The 18518-nt window shown below is 43.8% G+C and overlaps 1 protein-coding gene and 2 long non-coding RNA genes across 10 annotated transcripts in view; 1 reads left to right on the forward strand and 2 right to left on the reverse strand.

Moving 5' to 3' along the window:
* Window positions 1-208: 208 nt before the first annotated feature.
* The window catches only part of col23a1a (collagen type XXIII alpha 1 chain a), a 125753-nt gene continuing 107443 nt past the window's right edge, over window positions 209-18518 (forward strand). For all 8 annotated transcript variants that reach the window (XM_025897022.1, XM_025897027.1, XM_013277563.2 and 5 more), the window contains exons 1-2: window positions 209-893; window positions 1459-1528. In XM_025897022.1, coding sequence (XP_025752807.1) covers window positions 600-893; window positions 1459-1528 — 364 coding nt within the window. In that variant the 5' untranslated portion in view covers window positions 209-599. The remainder of the gene's footprint in view (window positions 894-1458; window positions 1529-18518) is intronic.
* On the reverse strand, window positions 2206-4794 carry LOC112841830 (uncharacterized). Its single transcript, XR_003213221.1, has 2 exons — window positions 3576-4794; window positions 2206-3502 (listed from the first exon to the last, which is right to left on the reverse strand). It is a non-coding gene; the product is annotated as an uncharacterized LOC112841830 (long non-coding RNA).
* LOC102080788 (uncharacterized) lies at window positions 16984-18006 on the reverse strand. Its single transcript, XR_269044.3, has 3 exons — window positions 17795-18006; window positions 17408-17525; window positions 16984-17312 (listed from the first exon to the last, which is right to left on the reverse strand). It is a non-coding gene; the product is annotated as an uncharacterized LOC102080788 (long non-coding RNA).

Raw genomic sequence — 18518 nt, forward strand, 5'->3', positions numbered from 1 at the left:
ATTAGAGTTGGACAAAAACAAGCCTTAAGCGCCCACATATCTCCTGAACATCATCTGCTGCCGCTCTCATTTAAATAAAACGGACTGCAATGGCTTGGAAGAGTTTACTGCTATAATATATTCTTAATTTTTATTTAAGTCATAGGAACCAACCCGGATTTTCCTGACTGATTTCAATTGTTCCAGCCAAATCTGTTTTATTTACAGCTGTCAATCCAAAGCCTCCCACGTGGTCTTCAGGGCGGGCGCATCTCGACTAGTTGAATGTGCAACTTTTAGGGGGGCAGTTGCACTTGCACGTGCATGTAGGATACTCATCAGAAAACAGCGTCCTGGAAGTCTGGAGGCGCGTCTTCTCCGGCATCCAGATTACTCCCATCTGGTGTAAACCCAGTGCGCGCTGTTGCTGCCTCTTATTCCAGGACTAATTTCAGTCAGCGCTTTGAACCCCGAGCGCACTCCGCTGTGGTGGAGTGTAAGTGAGTGCGTTTAGTTCGCTCTGGGAGCCTGAATACGGTTTATATTTTAACAACGCCAAACACAACAAAGTATTTTGGCCATTTCTCTTGAGCAAGAGGACTTTGAAGTAGGATCGCACCATGGATACGGTCGGCGACTCTATCGGAGAAAGTAAGCCGGTGTGCCAGTGTACCCGCAAGTCCCGGAGCCAGCGATGGGTGCCAGGTTTCCCCATCGCTCTGTGCTTGCTGATGTCGATGAGCTCCATCACCGTGTGTCTTCTGATGAGCTTGAAGACCTATCAGCTGGAGAACCGACTGCAGATGGAGTTGGACAAGGCGTCTATCTTCCAACACCCGAACAGGGCGTTCGTAAACGAGGATGGGACCCTACTGTCAGAGTTGAGCGCCCCAATAGGAAAGCTCGTGGAAGAGGTACATGTCTGTTGTGGATACGCAGTGATTGTCGTTGATAAATACATGTGCTGTGCGTGTGGATGTCTGCTCCCCGTGCTCCCCAAACTTTGCGCAATAACGCAGAACATGTGTAGTGTGCGCAGGCAGACTTGGCAATCGTTGGCAGTTGTACCCTAATTGCCTCCCCACCACCACCCCAAAATCAGTTAATGCACAGTGTTAGGAATTGAAAGACAACATGCAGCTGGCCAATTAGTTTGCGGTTACGGCGCTTTATGGGGTGACATAACCGCTGATGATAGACACCAAACTAGAATGTTATCACATGGAAAAGAAATTAAGCAAACTCTTCTCATTTGGAGCTGCATATAATAGCAGAAAGATCATGATCTCATAACTGTTACTTGGATGTCTTGATAACATTATTTTGTTCTCTTAATCCCAATTTAGTCCCATTTGTCTCGTAAATTAAACTGAAATCTCATTCTCAAGGAACTTTTAGAGTTAGTGAAACTGTACTATTTTGCAACTGAATGCATTCATGCATATTTATAACGTACTGGAATTTGCTCTTTCTTTGCAGAAAGTGGTGGCTCTGACGCCAAAAGTGCGGCCAGCGAGGGATGTTGGCCAAGAGTGCTCCTGTCCTCCAGGTACCTGTGTGTCTGTACCTTAAATACCACCTACCAAAACACATAAGCAAAGCACTAAAACCCACCACTCTCAGGTAAACGTTAACGACTAAGCTTGCAAACACTTTTGGCAGCCCCCCTCGGACTGTTTGTCTGTCTGTGTGTGTGTGTGTGTGTGGAGGATTACAGCCCCCTAAAGCCTGGGGTAGGGCTCGTAGAGCTCAACACTCAGCAGATCAGTGGGACAAATCAGTGGGACTGGGATGTCCATCCCTGAGCATTTCAGCCTTATGCCACTTTAATAGATGGAGCAGTCCTGTGCCAAGATAGGCCACGTTTGGCGTGTGGTGTTCATTACAGGGCCAGTGATAGTTCCTGGGGTGGAGAACAGTGTGTGATCCACATCATGATACACACACACAAACGCGCACACACACACACTCCCCCATTATCCTTCTAAATTAAAGAAAGATATAAGGTATTTCTTTGATTTCTAATTACACTGCAGTTTGGTGCAACTTGCGTGCCAAGAGTGATGCATAAACATCAGCTGGAGTACGCTGCTGCTCAGTGCTGCTTTACACGGAGCATTTGGGCTGAGCTTTTAAAGGGGAAACTGTTCTTTATTGACAGAAATCTTTTGGCTAGCAGCAACAGGATGTGTGAGTGTGTTGAAGTTGGCATTCATGACATTCCAGTTTTGTTTTTTTGTTTTTCTTTTTCTTAAACTTGCAACTCAAGTGGAATCTGGCCACAGTCCCTGCTTGGACACACTTTCTTTTCTTGCTTTCTTGTATAAAGAGGTAAAGCCAGAAGTAGAGTTTTCAAGGTGCTTATTGCAGATTTGAAATTGCCTTGCATGGTTCTTCTTTTTGTTGTTGTTGTTCTTCTCTTTCTCAGTGTTTCTGGGCGTGAATAGCTGTGCAACAATAAGAACAGGTGAAAGCATTCACAAGTGGAATTTCTGGCCCGCTTTCAACACTTTGTGCTTTCCATCCAGAAGCGTGCTCTGCCGAGAAAAGCTTGTTGGTGCTGTCTGCTGGGTTAGAGGAGATACTGATACTGCTAATTTAGGTTTTAGATTTATTATATATGGATTTATTGAATGCAGTTGCACTCCAAGCACTCTTAAATCAGACGTATGCAGCACACACTTTGTAAGAAATGCATAGGAGATGTTTTTACTCCATTAGATCTTATTATTGTGTCACGTTGCCCCCTCGTTTTCCTATAAATCTCGTAAACTGCTGCGTAATCGAGTGGTTTTGGCACTGATACGATCCATAGCAACTCTTCAGGAGTCTATTTAAAGTCCTCTAGATGTGGTGGTTTGTTTTTGTCGAAACAAAAGGCTATTTTGTTTATTGCGGCTTTGATGCAATAGAATGCTTGTGGACATCTATTTTTTTCCACGTCTCAGCGATTTGATTGCTCAACACAGACTTGTTAACATTTCTCTATAAAAATGTGTTTATTTCTAAGGAGGGATTTCCAGAAAATAAATGCTTTTCTTCTTCTTTTTGCACGTTTTAATGAAAAGTATCGCGTATTTGTCTGCGTCCTTGGACGAGAGTTTGCGCTTCACGTCGTGGTCCCATGTGGCTGCGTGTGTGGTGCAAGTCTGAGTTTCTGTCTCCGAGCCTTTGAGGGGCCGACAGGAAGGGGGGGGCTCCTCTCTCTCTCTTAATGCGACACTGTAAGATAAGACCATCTTCTCCCCTTTGGTACCAACTCTCGCTGCTTGAAACTTGATTCTCTTACCACCAGGATCACAGGCCAAGGTATTTCTGCTTGTATGCGTGTGAGACACAAACTACCACACTGCATGAGTGGCATTTCTGCCATTAAGTCCGTGCCCATGCCCTCCACATCAGGGTGCTCACCTTTCACTAAGCATGAGGCCAGGAGCCCAACAGGGGGCAGCAGCTGTGCAGCAGCGTTGGAAAGGATGATGCAGAACTGTTGGTTGACACTTTTTAGTTGAAAGATGTTCCTCTAATGGGGAAAAAAAAGTAGTAAAGATTGTGAAGGCCGGCAGACCCACTGACTTCCCTTCAGGGACATTTACCTCCAGCGTCCTCCTAAAGGCAGCAGCACTGGGCCTCCTCTGTGTGCTCACAGATACAGCACGGCCAGCCGTTGTTAAGTCAAACTGTCACTAAATGCAGCTCTGCTTACGAGCTTCAGGTGTTTGCAATTAACACCCGCCTACACCCTCAACGCACACTCAAGCAGCACATGCACACAGGCGTACACAGACATTCGTGTACACAGGCGTTCATTACTTACACATGAGCACAACACCTCTACGGTGCCCCGACTAATTTGAATCATGTGGGGACAGCATGTGTCCCGCGAGGAAGGAGTGTATTGTCATCTAAGCAAATTGCGCTTAAAAGCTGTTTAACAGGTCTGATACTTAGTAGGGGGCACAAAGTCTGCCAGCACTTTGGCGAGTACCAGCCTGAAAATGACTATAAATAAACCTGAGTCAGCAGCCAGCGATGGCTCTGCTGAATGAATGGGTGTTAAAAATATGTTGTTTTATGTGTGCTGTGCTTGTTTTCTGCTATACGTGAGGACTGAGCTCCTTCAGTGTGCCTAATGCATCTGTGAGAGTCTGTGGTGTTCTTGTATGTGATGCCACGAGGTCAGACCCCTGGTTGTGCAGTCAGATTAGATTCCATGAGATAAGAAGAGGTCATTAGCACACTAAATGGGAGCACGGGGCCCCTTGAGTGTTTGTGCGTAGTAATTGCCAGAGCATTCTCACGGAGGGATTCCTTCATGCATTTAACATGTGCCGATGCCAACAGAAGTCCTACATATATATACTCTTGACGCCTTCTGCAGCAGGGTGATGTTTAATCGCCTGAGAAATGCACTATATCTTGTGTGAAACCCTCCTGCACTCTGTTGGCGTTAAACATCCCGGCATGGGATCGGCCTCTCACTCTCACTTAAGGGCAGCTGAATGCACTCATTGCCCAGCACCGTGCTCTACCACCTGGAGGCGGGGATGGAGAAAAGTCTTTTGGGAGATGGAGACCCACAGCGGGGCCAGCAATCACCCCTCCCTTCAGGCTGCATTTTGTTTAAAAGCCATAATAAATCAGACAGGAAGCTTGCTGCTACCTATGCAACGTATTGCCACAGGAAGAACACATAAGTTTCATTAATGACCACTTTAAAACAATAAAAGCAGGAAATTTTGTTTTTGTAGGCCATGTTTTAGATCTGTTACACTGTAGCTTTGGGCTGGGACAGCATTAAAATGCTGGACTGGAGCACATAACCAGCTCTTTGTGCACGATTGTGAGTCCTTTGACTTTGTGTTTGTACTCGCACCCATGAATTTCTAGTACTTGTGTTTATTTTGATGTCTGCAGGTACACGGTTTATTATGTCTTGAGGTGACTGAATACATTGCTTTAGGTATCATATGGCATCAATATCCTCTCCCCTGTGGTAACAAGTAATAACCTGATGCCACAGGGAAGAGGGGTTTTCAAAAAAAAAAAAGGGGGAGTAAAATGGACAATTTTCAGGAGACAAAATCATTTCTGTCCTGCTGGCACACAGAGTTAAGTGTCTGTGCACACATACTCATACTTGCAGATATCAGTTGGACCACAGCTTCTTTTTTCCAGCATAAATCTTCTTCTGCTCCAGGCAAAGTTGTAGTGCAGAATAAAAATATGTTCTACATCCAGCTGACCTATTTTTTTTCTCTTTGCACCTGTTTTACTTCACATACTGTATTTCTTCATGAGGTGAACATACAAGCTAAATAGATTTACACCTCTGTGCACTCTAAGCTATTTATTAAATGTAATTATTTGAAAAGAATATTTCAGTAAGACACCAGTGTGTGGTGGTCTTTTATTTGAAAGGAAGTAGAATGTTTCCCTCTTCCCTCCTGCGCTGTCCGACAGCCTGCTTCGCATTTAGGATACATCCCAAAAGACTACACACATCATTTTCACATGGACAGCAGCTCCACAGCATTTCGTCTTCAAGTTACTTTTTTGCTTCGGCTGACATGTCGTTAAGAAGGGGAATAAAAATAAGTGATGTATCTTAATTTTTTCTTATTTGGAAGATGATCTTGGAAGGCTTAAGTGTACTCAGTTTATTTGTAGGAGGAAAGCGGAATGCTGCTTCTTAGATAGCTGGAGATATTTACTTTGGCGATGGCTACGTCTGCATTGCTGAAGTCATGCGCTGAGTGCAGCGATTGAGTTCAAGAGGTGTCTCTAGATCAAAGCCTTTTAACTGGTAGTCACTGTCAAACAAGTAATTTTAATGGCTGCACCATTAAAAGTTACAAGGGGAAATTGCTGAATTTATACATTTAAAGTCTTGTAACGGGTTACAGGGAGGACTTTTGCACATGTGAAAAACTTGTAGGAAACCTTTGTGGCTTTAAAGGGAAGCTGTGTGAAGTTTGGTGCTGTGTGACTGACTCCAATCAGCAATGCAAGAAGGAAGTCATGAAGTAAATGTATTATTCCCACAGTTTGATGTGTGTGTTTTACAAAAGTACAGTTTGAGCCTTCTCAGTTTACGTCTTCTTTACATAACTTTTGGTCTGTTATGATCTTGTTAGAGCGATCTTGGTAAGCCAGGGTGAGTGCCAGTGCTTCATCTGTTATGTGGCTGAACCAAGATGGTGTCAGTGAAGTGAAGAGACGACTCGTCTCTATATGAGATGTTCATGTTCACCAAAACATTTTCGTTAAAGTCAGACTGAAGCACAGCTGGTGGAATCCACTCCAGGTGTGGACATTTTTATCCATGTGTGAGCCCTTCTGACCATCGATTAGCTCACACACACACACACTCACACACTTGCACTACATAACCGCAGAGAAAACGTCCACACGTCTCCCCTCTCTGTCTCTCAGCAGCTTTTTTATTAAAGTTAGCTTTGTGAAACCACAACGTTTAACAGCGGGGCCAACATTCTTCCTGGCTGGACACAGGCCGGCCAGGCGGCAAGGCCCACGCGGACCCCAGGAGAACGAAAAACTGTCTGAACGCAGCGATCTGCCCTGGGATCGTAGTCTCGATTCACAATAAAGGTTTCTGGATGCAATTATCTGCTGGCATGTTATCATATTATCTGTCAGAATTGACCGAGGCCATTAAAAGCAGGAAATGATGTGAAGCAGTTAAAGGAGGAAGCACAGATTATGGCTTATTTAAAGAACTTTGCATCCATGTGTACATATTTAAGCATCGTCACCTCTTGGCTAGCAGGGGAAAAATCACCTGTTTTGAATGTTGTCAGCCCAATAAATAGCTGGAGCCGGCTAATGAGCAACAGCTATTTAAGGACATGTTTATATTTATAAAGTGTTTTTCTAGACAAGTAGAGAGCTGAGAGCAGTTTCTCAAGCGCGGCACAGCAGTGGTGCGAGGGCATTAAATAAAAGAATCAGTTTTGAACACATCCCCAACACAAACATGAATTAGATGTTTATTTTTTACCACAGATGGACACTGATTTAAAAATATAATTCTGCATTTTTGAGGTTTATTGTACATTGTGAACTGAATCAACAAGCTATTTTAAAATTGCTTTATTTAAACATCTTTTAACATCAAATGCTACTTAAAAGAAAAGTTAAAGCGATTCAGCGGGAAATATAAAATCAGATATCAATCATTTCAAATGCACATGGCATCAAAGTACAGCTAGACTTTGAAGAACATCTGATGTGCTGCTTTTCACACAGTAATGCTTTGTCTGATGGGCATGATTTGAAAACAGCCATTGTTTGCAGCAGACCAGCGTGCATCAAAAGCATCAAATGTTGTGTTAAACCACAGGGATGTAATTCATTTCTTTAGCCCTGGGTTGATTTAGAAGCATCACCACAGAAGTATCCATGGTGTTTCTTTGGCTGGAAACTCAGCAGATGGCCTTTAGAGGATTACTTTAAATGCAAAACAGCACTTATTATAGCTATTGAGTATTTCTAGTTTATCCATACTAGATATTCTGGTATTTTAAGATGTGTTTGGGACATTTTGTCTCATATTTTCTTTCATAATAATCAGTAATGGAAAAAAAATACTTTTTTTTTTTTCCAGGGAGTCCATATTTTCAGGACAAGAAAGTATGGTTTTGCAATTATGAGTTGCAGGAACTTGCAGAGTGGTGCAGAGCAGACACGCAGTGCCAAATGTGGAAACTATTAACGTGTTTTCTTTAATTATCACAAGTGGCAGGTGACAAGGTGAATAGCCTTTTAATGGGGGAGCAAAAAACTCTTTAACACCACCATGTGGGCTCCTGCTGGCTGACAGCACCGTGATGATGAAAACAGCCCCTTTCTGTGCTACAGTATGAACCTGTTTTATATAAATTTAATTGATTCTTGTTAATTATTTCTCTGTATTCACAAAGATCTGAAACACCTCATCGTGATGTCTTTTAAAGTGTGTTTTCATGGGAGCAATAATGGTGTCACTTGAACGCTCTTATCCTCTATTAAAGAATAAAGATCGACAGAAATGAGTATCCCATATCAGCCCTTCTGCATTTTTACAGCTCAGTTAATCTGTCAGGAATGTAACAAGGCTGACCCCAGCTGCGGGACGGCACTCGTGCAAACACACCTGGATTTATTGGGCAGTTAGCATCTCTGGACATGAACCCAGACAAGCAGATAGGCAGGGATGGTGCAGAGGATACTGTTTATCCTTCCAGCCGCAGACTGGTAATAACAGTCAGGGTATATCTCTCTTTGGGAGTCACAGAACGGCTGTTGGAGATGTGAAGAAGAGCACTGGTGATCCAGATGGTCACACTGTGGCAAACGTGCTCCTGCTCAGCGTAAAAGCTCCTGGATGGACTCCACTCTCCCGGCACCTCTTTAATGAGAGCTGAGCTCATAAAACTGGGCCTGAAACCTTTGAACGGGCCCTCGGCACCACTGGTGCATGTTATTCTGTCATAGCAGGGAGTGCAGTATAGCTCTCAACAACTTAACACCCCCACTTTGAGCAGCGGTTTATTTACTTGTCTCAGGTCTGCTCTCGCTCTTTCTCTCTATGTTTGACCTCTCCAAATATGTCTTTCTGTCTGTTATGCCCCCCCATGTCTCTGTTTCCTACGAGCAGCCCCTCCCCCATCATTCTGCTCAATATTTATGATTTCAGGAGTTTATATTTAGCTCACGATCTGGTTGGTCTGAGGCTGCTGTACATCCACACTGGGTCAGTCAGTGTATACATTAACCCAGAGTTCAGCCAGAAGTGAGGCGGGGGGAATGGAGCTTGTTATCACACATGCTGTAAACAGACGATGAGGAGATGCAGGGGGACTTTCACGGGATAAGTGGGGAGTCCCTGAAGGTACAGGCCAAGGTTGTCTTGTATTATAGCTACTGGTGAAGAGGAGCAGTAGCTGTTTAAGGCTATAACCTGCTGACTGAATGACTGCATTTCTAATAAGATGAACAATATGAGCTGGGGTTTTATTTTTTTAGGGTTGGTTTAAAAAAAAAAAAAAAAAAAAAAAAAAAATCAAAAATGGCAAAAGTTAGCCAAGCAAAACTCGCAGTCATTCTGCTCTCATGTTTACAACCATATGTAACACATGCAGGGCTTAAGACTAAGCCACAGTGGCTGCAGTTAAACGATCAGCATCACTCTATGTGAAATGGCCTGTCCCGCCGATGGAGTCATTCATCTCTCTGAGGTTTCTCTTCACTGATTTGAGGATTTCGCACGCAGTCGTCCGCCAACCCGACGTCGCGCCTAATAACCATACCAAAAATGATCCCGTAAATAGATCTGATCGCCGGCCAAACTTGGGCAGAAGTCTGTGCGTGTTCAAGCTGTATGTCTCTACGTGGGGGTCACCGATTTTGGGTGAATGTTTGCCAGCAGGCCTCAGGGTGAAGCAATGTGATAATTTGAGCTAAATGTGTGTTTATGTGCACACAAAAACACACACACACACACACACACACACACACACACACACACACACACACACACACACACACACACACACACACACACACACTTGATTTGCTGCTATTAAATTGAAACACTTGATTTGTATCAAGAATGCTGTTGCTGCTGCTGCTCACTCTCTAACTGCTTGGCCCGGATGGAGGCATAGGTGGAGGTGGGGCGGGGTGGGAGGGGGCGAGGAGGAGGAAATGGAGAAACTTAGAATAGCAAAGTATATTGCACATGTTGAAACTTTTTATCAGCGTTCCATCTGTTTTTTACATACTGAGCAAGCTTGTGTGCGAGCGTATGCTTGTTTTGTGTGCGTGTCTATATGTGTGGGCTCACCTTGCGTGTGTGCACGTGTGTGTTCCCCACATTTCTGCATACCACCCGACAGCCCATCTCCATTGCCAGCCTCTGCAGGGACTTCTTATCTGCATATTTGCTGTTCCACTCAGGAATCATAATAAAACGAGTCCTGAGTGCATTTTGGGAGCCAGGAGAGTATATCACAGATGTCCAGTCAGCTTGGGTTACACATGGAATATCTGACTTGAACATGTGGACAATCTATCAGGTCTACCATCTCTTTCCTCTCATTTTCTCCCTGCCTGCATCCAAATTTTGTTTCTCTTACTTGCTTTTCCTACTTTTCCCTCTCAGTATTTAGCACGCAAATGCCGCTCTTCTTCCCACATAGTGTTTACACAGACGGAGCATCGGAAGTATGTAAAAAGGATCCAATCGGCGTGTTTGCGCGTTTTTGTGTCACAGTATTTTGTTTCAGGGGTTGCAGCGTCAACGCACATCAATAGAAGGAGGCTTGCAACCCGTTTAAACATAGAACCACAAAACAGCACAGATGCATGCTCAAGTTTTTGTTTTTTTCCACCGTCAGTCTTCTGCTTGCTGTTGATACTCCTTAAAGCCGGGGATTCACACTAGGAACTGAGCAGTCTCCACTTTAGCTCTGTTTATTTACTCCGAGTGTTTTCTCGCTTTCATGTGGTTCTGATGTGTGATCTGGAGCAAGGACAAAGACTGGGATGAGTGGAGAGAACGGGGAGAACAAGACAGCGGCCCGAGGAAGCGCCAGAGAGACTAATGTGTGCAATGTGATTCCCATGAATGGGATTTAAGATGTGAAGTAGACAAATGAAACCAAAGTCTTTCTGTCACTTTAAATTGCTCTCTGTCCTTTACCAATTAGCAAATATGGTGTTACTGCAACACTCTCTTGGCATGCAGCATTTCCTGCCCTGCCTGGAGCTCCATATGATTCCTTTTACACTCGGAGCACAGATTGGCTGTTTTTAAACCAAAAGCGAATGTATACACATCTATAACCGCTCAAACTGGATCTTAAACGGGCAACGTGTTTATAACGCGCAATGAGCCAGTAAGGAGATCTGACCCAATTCAAGCTGCTCATCATAAAACATGCTGAGCGTCGGAGCCAAACCACCAGCGAAAAGCGATTCTCTAGTGTACTCTTAATTGGAAGAATTGGCTTGACATGCGGTGTTATTGTCTAAGAAGGGGGAGGAGGGGAAAAAAAGAAAAAAAAGCTGGCACAGATGAGAGAAAACTGCGGTTGTTCAAATGAGCGAGGAAAATTAAGATGTTATGGTATGAGGCTGGAGATGGGAGGTAGGATTTCTAGCTTGTGGATTTTTGTCTGGGTGTGTGTTTTTACAGAAGAACAGTGGAATTTATTAGATTTTTAAAAATGGTTCTGATGAAAGCTAATACAAGCCTAACCAGTGAAAACCAGCTGACTGCAGGTACAGCTGCTTTGCTCTAAAGTCACACCTCTGACACATTTTTCAGCTTCTAAATCGCGTTTAGTCGGCTGCTGCTGCGAGCTCTGATCTGTCGCTTGTTAGTGAGGCCTCGTCTGCCTGTTAACTCATCCAAATCTGTTTCACCTTGCTTGTGGAAACTTTAAGATGAACTCTCAGCCAAGCACCTTATTTTCTTTTTCTGGTTGCTTTCTCTTGAGGTTGTATGAAAAGAAAAACACACAACTATTTTTGGTGCTGTCATTCTCCTGTGAAGAGCCAACCTACTGTAATTTCCAGAAAACCCCAACGCTATCCTATTTTTCTTTTTTCAGACCCCAGTTTTGAACAACTAGTGTACCTGGCTCATTCGGGAAACAGGAATGTGACTGACTCTTTTTAACAAGCAGGTTTCTTGGAGACAGATTTCCTGGCGCCGTGGAGCTCTCATTGATTTATTCGGGGCAGCAGGTTTGATCAAATCAGACAGACCTGACGAGCGTCTCTCACGTGGCAGATCAGCTGGACAGCCCGTCATCTTGCATGACCCTTTAAACCGTGTTAACATTCATTCAGTCTGTCTCTGTGTCCTCCCCTATTGGGAAGACAGACAGTGGTAAATGGAGCATAAGTGCACTGATGCTTGTCTTTCCTGTGCAGGGTTTTTGCTCAGTGCACATCTGAATGCTTGTTTGTGTGTATGTGTGAGAGAGAGAGGAGTAGTCCACGTGCAGAAAAACGCAGAGGGAGGGTGACTGGCTGCAGGACATGCTGGGGGTAGGAGGGTGTCAAAGTTTGTGTGCTCTCCATGCAAACAGATAAAGTCTGAATGGGGCACAGATGCAAGCCTCCCTGCTGCCCGTTTCTCCCCATTTTCTCTGCGACTATTTCACCTCCTAACATCTTTTTTTTCCTGCTTCACCTCATCTTTTTCACTTCCCGGTTCCCTCCCAGGAATGTTTCAGCATAACACTCCATCTATTATCTGTATTTTTCAAACATTATCCTCATGTTGGGAGTTTCCTTTGTGGTGTCTCTCCTCCTGTTCTTCACTTTACTGCCTCTTCCCCATCTGCCTCCTCTCGCCTCTTTCCCCCTCCTCTCTGCAGGACCTCAGTAAAGTGGGGTCAGCCTTTAGCATGTAATGCTGTGTCTGTCCTCTTGTTTCTCTCCTGCTCTTTAACTACTTCATTAATGCTGGCCTCTCCAAACTGGCCGATTGCCTTTCATGTTTTCCCCTGGGTCATGGCCTAGACACGACAGTAGGCCTAACATTTCAAAATAAGGCCTCTCCACCGGGACATGTCAGGTTTTTGCACTGAATTTGTGTATTTGTGTCTAACGGGATTAGGACAGAGTAAAAAGAAAAAAATCTTACAAACATCTGTGCTTGTTATCTTTTTTTTTAACCTGATTTAGTGTCACCGAGTGGAGCCATTGTGGATTGTGCCATTCATCAGGAGATAGAGGTTGAATTTCTTTCAAAAAAAACCAAGAGTTTATACTTAACGGAGGAGGAAAGTTAGAAAACGGGGAAATGTGAAACCTGTCATTGTATGCTGTCTTGGAATAATCGTCACGTATATTTAGCTCATTGAGACACAAAGACAGCTGTTGTTGCCAGCTCACTTCTATTTTGGCCCTGCGTCGGTCCCTCCTGTCATTTTAACTGGGCCCATATCTGTAAATAGTCTGTGCCGCTGACAGGCTGTTCACACAGATCACACGCCACACCAAGATCTTATCTTTTAATATTAATAGAAGCCAGACTTTGGGGATCTAATAACCTAAATTAAACTGAACACAGTCTTAGGTTCAGTTATAGAAATTCTCTGCTGGCCTTCAGCACACATCAGGCGTTTAGTTTATCCGGGATCTTGCGTCCAGTAATAATCCTTAGCCTCTAACCTTGCAACCTCTTCACCTTTTAGTAACAGTGGAGCCCCACAATCCTCCTTCAGTAAGCTTCAAAACCTAAACAAGGGCAAACAGGATGCTCGGTCACTCCTCCACCTTTTAATCTACCTCCACTAAAAAAACCCAGTGTTATCTCTGGGAGCTGAACACCATCATCAGCACCCCCGCAAACCTCTCTCACCATGGCTCTGGGTGGGGGGAGTGTTTAAATTAGGGGAGAAGAAACTACAGTTATAACATGTTTGTAAATGTTTAAAGGTTCTGACAGATGAATGTCTGACAAAAGCATAAATATAGTAGTTATCACAAAATTGTATGTGAAAACTATATCTGAACTCTTTTCCCCATAAAGATGACTTTTGACGACCTCCCCTGTACCCTAAATGACGGGTTTTGTCACCTTAGTATGTGTCAAAGCTGTGGTTTGACAAGCATTAGAATAGTTTCCAGGCATTTCCGAGGGTAGCTGCATATGCAGAGAGCACCCTTAATGACGTGTGATGTACACCCAGACATGTTGTTCTACAAGGAGGTCTGAAATGTGACAGAAACTGCTCAGTTCAGAGAAGAGCTTCAAGGGTTACTCCCATAGACTTTCATGGAGGCCAGGTATGATTTAAACATTACTTGTTTTATACTTTACCAGGAGGGAACTGATCCCTATAAATTCTTCTGAGTGCTGAGATTTAAGTTAGAAGTGGAGCTCACAGTTCAAAACACCTAAAACGCATGTAAAGGATACTTTAAGCCAATCACCTCTCAGCTTTTGGCCTGAATCTACCACCTTTACTGTGCAGACATCCATGCAAGAAGAAGGATGAAGATAAGGGTTGTTTGTCTCTGTAGGGTGGAGGGGTGAAGGAGGAGGAGCAGAAGAACTGGAGGGCTGTCAGGGTTCCACGAAGGATCTGATCAGGCTGCTTGAGGGGGGTCAAGGGAGCCTTTCCTAACAAAACAGATCAGATGACTTGGCGTTTGGTCCTGAAGTTGTCCATTCATCTATCTGTCAGTCTTTCTGTCTGTTGGGTTATGTGGGTCTGCCAACCATCAGTCATCATTCACTCAGTCTCCCACACATACACTGACCTGGCCCCCTCAGTCCAGTATCCTGCCTCTGGCACAGATACTGGACTCGGCTGTGGTTGATGTTGAAGTTGGAGCTGAATTGAGTTAGCCAAACTGTTTTTGGATCCTCATGACATGAAACAAAAGGGCCCCCGAGGAGAACATTGAACCTGCTTCCAGAGAGCAAACAAATATGTTTCGACGCAGGGGCCCACATGCACAGGTATATGGATGTGTACACAAAGGCAGGGCTTACATGCCAATAAAAACAGATACATACATGCAAAGCCATGTTACCATATGTGCGTTTGATGGAAACACACGTACATTTTGGATACAATCCAACAAACCCTTGATGGATTTTCAGCTCCACTCTACCCTAGGACACACTCAAAAACAGTGACAAAACAAAGAAGCAGGAGCCATAGAAAGAAGCAGGAGAATGTCGTCTCTCCCAATCCCAGTTTTCCTATTTTTCCCTTGAGGGACGTGAAGTGAAACCATCATTTGTTTTCTTTCCCCTCATCCCAGCCATCGTTTGTCCCTCTTTCTCCTCTTCAGCTAATTCTGATATTTTATATGTTTGAAATCACAAAAAAATCCTTCATGCTGGAGACCCACACGATGCCCTTCTCTCCTCCTGGTTGTGATTGTACATGTGGTATTGAGCTCTTTAGTCTTATGTACTGCGGTGTCACTTTTGTGCTTTGTGGTATGGTGTTGCGGTAACACCGAAGGGACATTGGGCAGACAGGCTGAGCAGGGTTCTTCTTCAAAGTGAATTTTTAAAAAGTCTTCATTGTTTTTCATTCACGTCTCTTTCACACGCTGACATAAACGGACATATGTGCACACTTAAGGTAGGCTGATGTTCCTGTCTCCAATTAGGTGCTTTTTTTGGTGGGGGGTGTCTGCAAGTGCAGCCCATGTGTGCATAGTACGACTCTACCTCTGCCTATGGAGGCATGCTCACACACTGCAGACAGCTCCAGGAAAAGCTTCAGTAACTCGCGCCCTCAACAAAAGAACCTGCAGCTGGCTGTCATAATGAACAACAGGGCCTCCTCAATTGAGTAAGAATGGGAGACGTCTAGAATATCATTTTAAATGTCTGGAACATAAGACATGACGTAGATTATCATGTATTGCTGTCAGAAGAGTGCAAAGGCAAACAAAACCCATGAATTGTGTTGTCTTAATGATGATGGAACCATAAGTAACGTGCTAGCTTAGCTGTGTGGACCGGACTACAATTATTCAGTAACTGTCGGATCACCTGCTGGATCCTAATGACTTTGGTGATCTTCCAGTTTTCTTCATGCCACCGGGAAGTTTGTGGCTTTGAGTAAAACGTCTCAACAACTATTGGATGTCTTTTCACAAAATTTGGTGCAGCTGTTTTGTCTGTGTAGTGCAAATTTGCAGATGTTAGCACACTATTACACCAAACTAAGTTAGTGATAATGGTAAACATACAGACCGAACGCAATTTGTGGCTCATGGGTGATATTTTGTGTGTGTGTGTTGCTTGAAGAAGGTGCCTCCTGTGGGGATGCACTATTATAACAGGATGAAGAACTCAAGTCTTCATAAGCTGCCAAACCAAAAACAGCGGTTTGGCAACAATAATACACACAGCATGAATACAGTTCAATTCAGTTTTATTTTTATAGTGCCAAATCACAACAACAGTCACCTCAAGGTGTTTTGTATTGTATGATAAAGACCCTACAATAACACAGAGAAACCCCAACAATCACATGACTGCCTTTGAGCAAACATCTGGTGACAGTGGGAAGGAGAAACTCCCTTTAAACAGGAAGAAAGCGGCAGAACCAGGCTCAGGGAGGGGCAGCCATGTGCCACGACCAGCTGGGGGTGAGGGGAGAGAGACGGGGCAAATATACGCTGTGGATGAGACCCAGAGATTTATAATAACTAATGATTAAAAGTCCTGTAGAAACACATGCGTCATGGGAATGCCCCATGAACTAGACATATTGCAGTGTGACTGTGGGAGGATTCAGGGTCACGTGATTCTGCCCTAACTATAAGATTTATCAATAAGGAAAGAAATGTGACACAAGGACCCCTGTGTTCACTATGCTTACATGTGCAACAGGAAGTCAGAAATCCAGATGTCATTGTCAGGTTACCGTATTTCCGAGTTGAGAGAAATCTAAAATAATCTGATGTGTTAAATCTGTTGGTTTTTCAGTGTTTCAGGTCTTAGTTTCACACCGTGAGGCTGACTGTTTTTCCCTACAGTTTTACAGAGTGACAAGTTGTTAGTGTATTTTCCAGTTAATAACAAAATTTACCTCAAAGCATTTCCAGTATATCATTGATATCCCAGCATGTAAAATTATGGACTTGATGTTTTCATTTTGCAGCGTACCGCCATTTTTTATCTTCGATAGTTAATAAAATAGTTAATAAAAAAACCCAATCTCTTTTGGTTTTCAGTGCTGCTGTAATTAACATAACTGAACATCATGTCTCTACACAAAATCTTCCTGCTCTGACCACATTCTCATGCTTTTAACAGCTTTTTTTAATGCTTTTATATTGAGGGTTAAAGCGATCTCGAGCCTAATCCCATTTTAAGAGTCAGAGTCCTCCTTCAGCCTTGGTTCTTGTTGGTTTTTCAAACCCTTTGCTTGACTGGCTTAGGCAGAGTGGGATTTAGCCAAACCACTGCTGTCACTTTCAATCCACAGGATCTCAGTTGTCATTTGATTGCTGCTTTGGGTTTTTTTTTTTCTTTCCTTTTTGGTCATGATTCAGTCAAGATGTTTCCACTGCAGAGGACTTTAACTGTATAGTGTTGTAATGATTTTGCCAGCACATTAACTTGACTCCACGCACACCTGCAACCAGACGGGGAGAGGTGGGATTCTCATTGGGGGTCGTTTTGTAACTGATCTCCTGCCTGTTCGCTTTGTTGTTTTATGCTTTACGTTGCCAATCTCTCCTTTGCTCTGTTTCGCCTCTACTCTCATCTCCTCTCTGCTGCTCGGCTGTCCTCTAAGTGGGAATGCAGATGTCAAAGCCATTTGCTGCATTGCCTGTGTTGGTGACAGGGGTGTAAAAGGGGGGGACAGTAAAAGTCAAAGACCGCTATTGAACATGATCCTCAATGTGCCGTTAACCATAATCTGACCTGATTTGATCTTTCCTTCCACTCTTCCTTCCAGTTTTCCTCTCTCTTTACTGCTTCCTCGCCGTTTCTCCATCATTCCCCCGACTCGTCTCATCTGCCACTTTCTTACTCAGTCCGTCTGCAGATAGAAAGATAATATTCAAAAATGTCTGTGGTTGCTTAATAGGGTTGAAAAGGCAAATAATGACAGGTTATGGTCATCTGTAAAAAGAGATGTTTTTAATATTTGTGGCAGTACAGAATGAAATTGTGCCGTTCTTTGCAGAAAAACCGCAACCAGTAGATGCCCCAGGCGAGTTTAAACCAAATACTAAAGATGATTTGATTTTCACTTTAATCCACATTTACTATTTAGAGAGCGGGGCTCGTTCTTTTCCATTCACTTACCCCATCCTCTGACCCCAACAGACCTCAGTGTCTTAGGAAGCATCTCTTTTTTCCACTCATTTCCTCTACGGCTATCATTCTATTGCTCCCCAGGGTATTTTGTGTCCACAAATCCCCTGAACGTGGTTTCTCTTTCGCCCCTTATAGCCCACATGTGTCACCAAACACTCTGGTGTTATCCTATTAGCACACCAAGTAGCCCTCTCGAAATTCCTCTGATAGTTTTTAATGAAGCCACTTGCTCTGGGCATCAGAGCAGCAGTTTTAAATTTAGGCTTTCAGTAACCATGTGTCTTACTACTGTCAGACGGCGGGCAGGAGCATGATGTACAGCTGGTGTAAAGTTAGCACGCTGATGATCCAATCCAGACATGGAGATGAGAAGGAGATCATCACCAGAGATGGGTGGTAATAGATGCATCAGTGGGATGTATGGATAAACAAAGGTCTGAAATGAAGGCAGCTTGTCCAGAGACCGAGGAGGCCAATCATGAGAGGAATCGGGGGGTCGTGACCCTCGACAGGTGTGGAGGGTGGATGGCATTGTTGAAGCATTCATAAAGGACCAAAAAAAGACAGCAGATATAGGAAGGAGATGAGGGGGAAGCTCACACATCAACTGTTCATCAACACTTAAAGCCTAAGAGGCTTATGAAGACATTTTTCGAATTTATTTCCCTTCTTCTCTCATCCTGCCAACACATCATTCAGCAAATCTTGTATA

This window comes from Oreochromis niloticus, linkage group LG2, assembly GCF_001858045.2.
Source record: "Oreochromis niloticus isolate F11D_XX linkage group LG2, O_niloticus_UMD_NMBU, whole genome shotgun sequence".
Taxonomy (NCBI): domain Eukaryota; kingdom Metazoa; phylum Chordata; class Actinopteri; order Cichliformes; family Cichlidae; genus Oreochromis; species Oreochromis niloticus.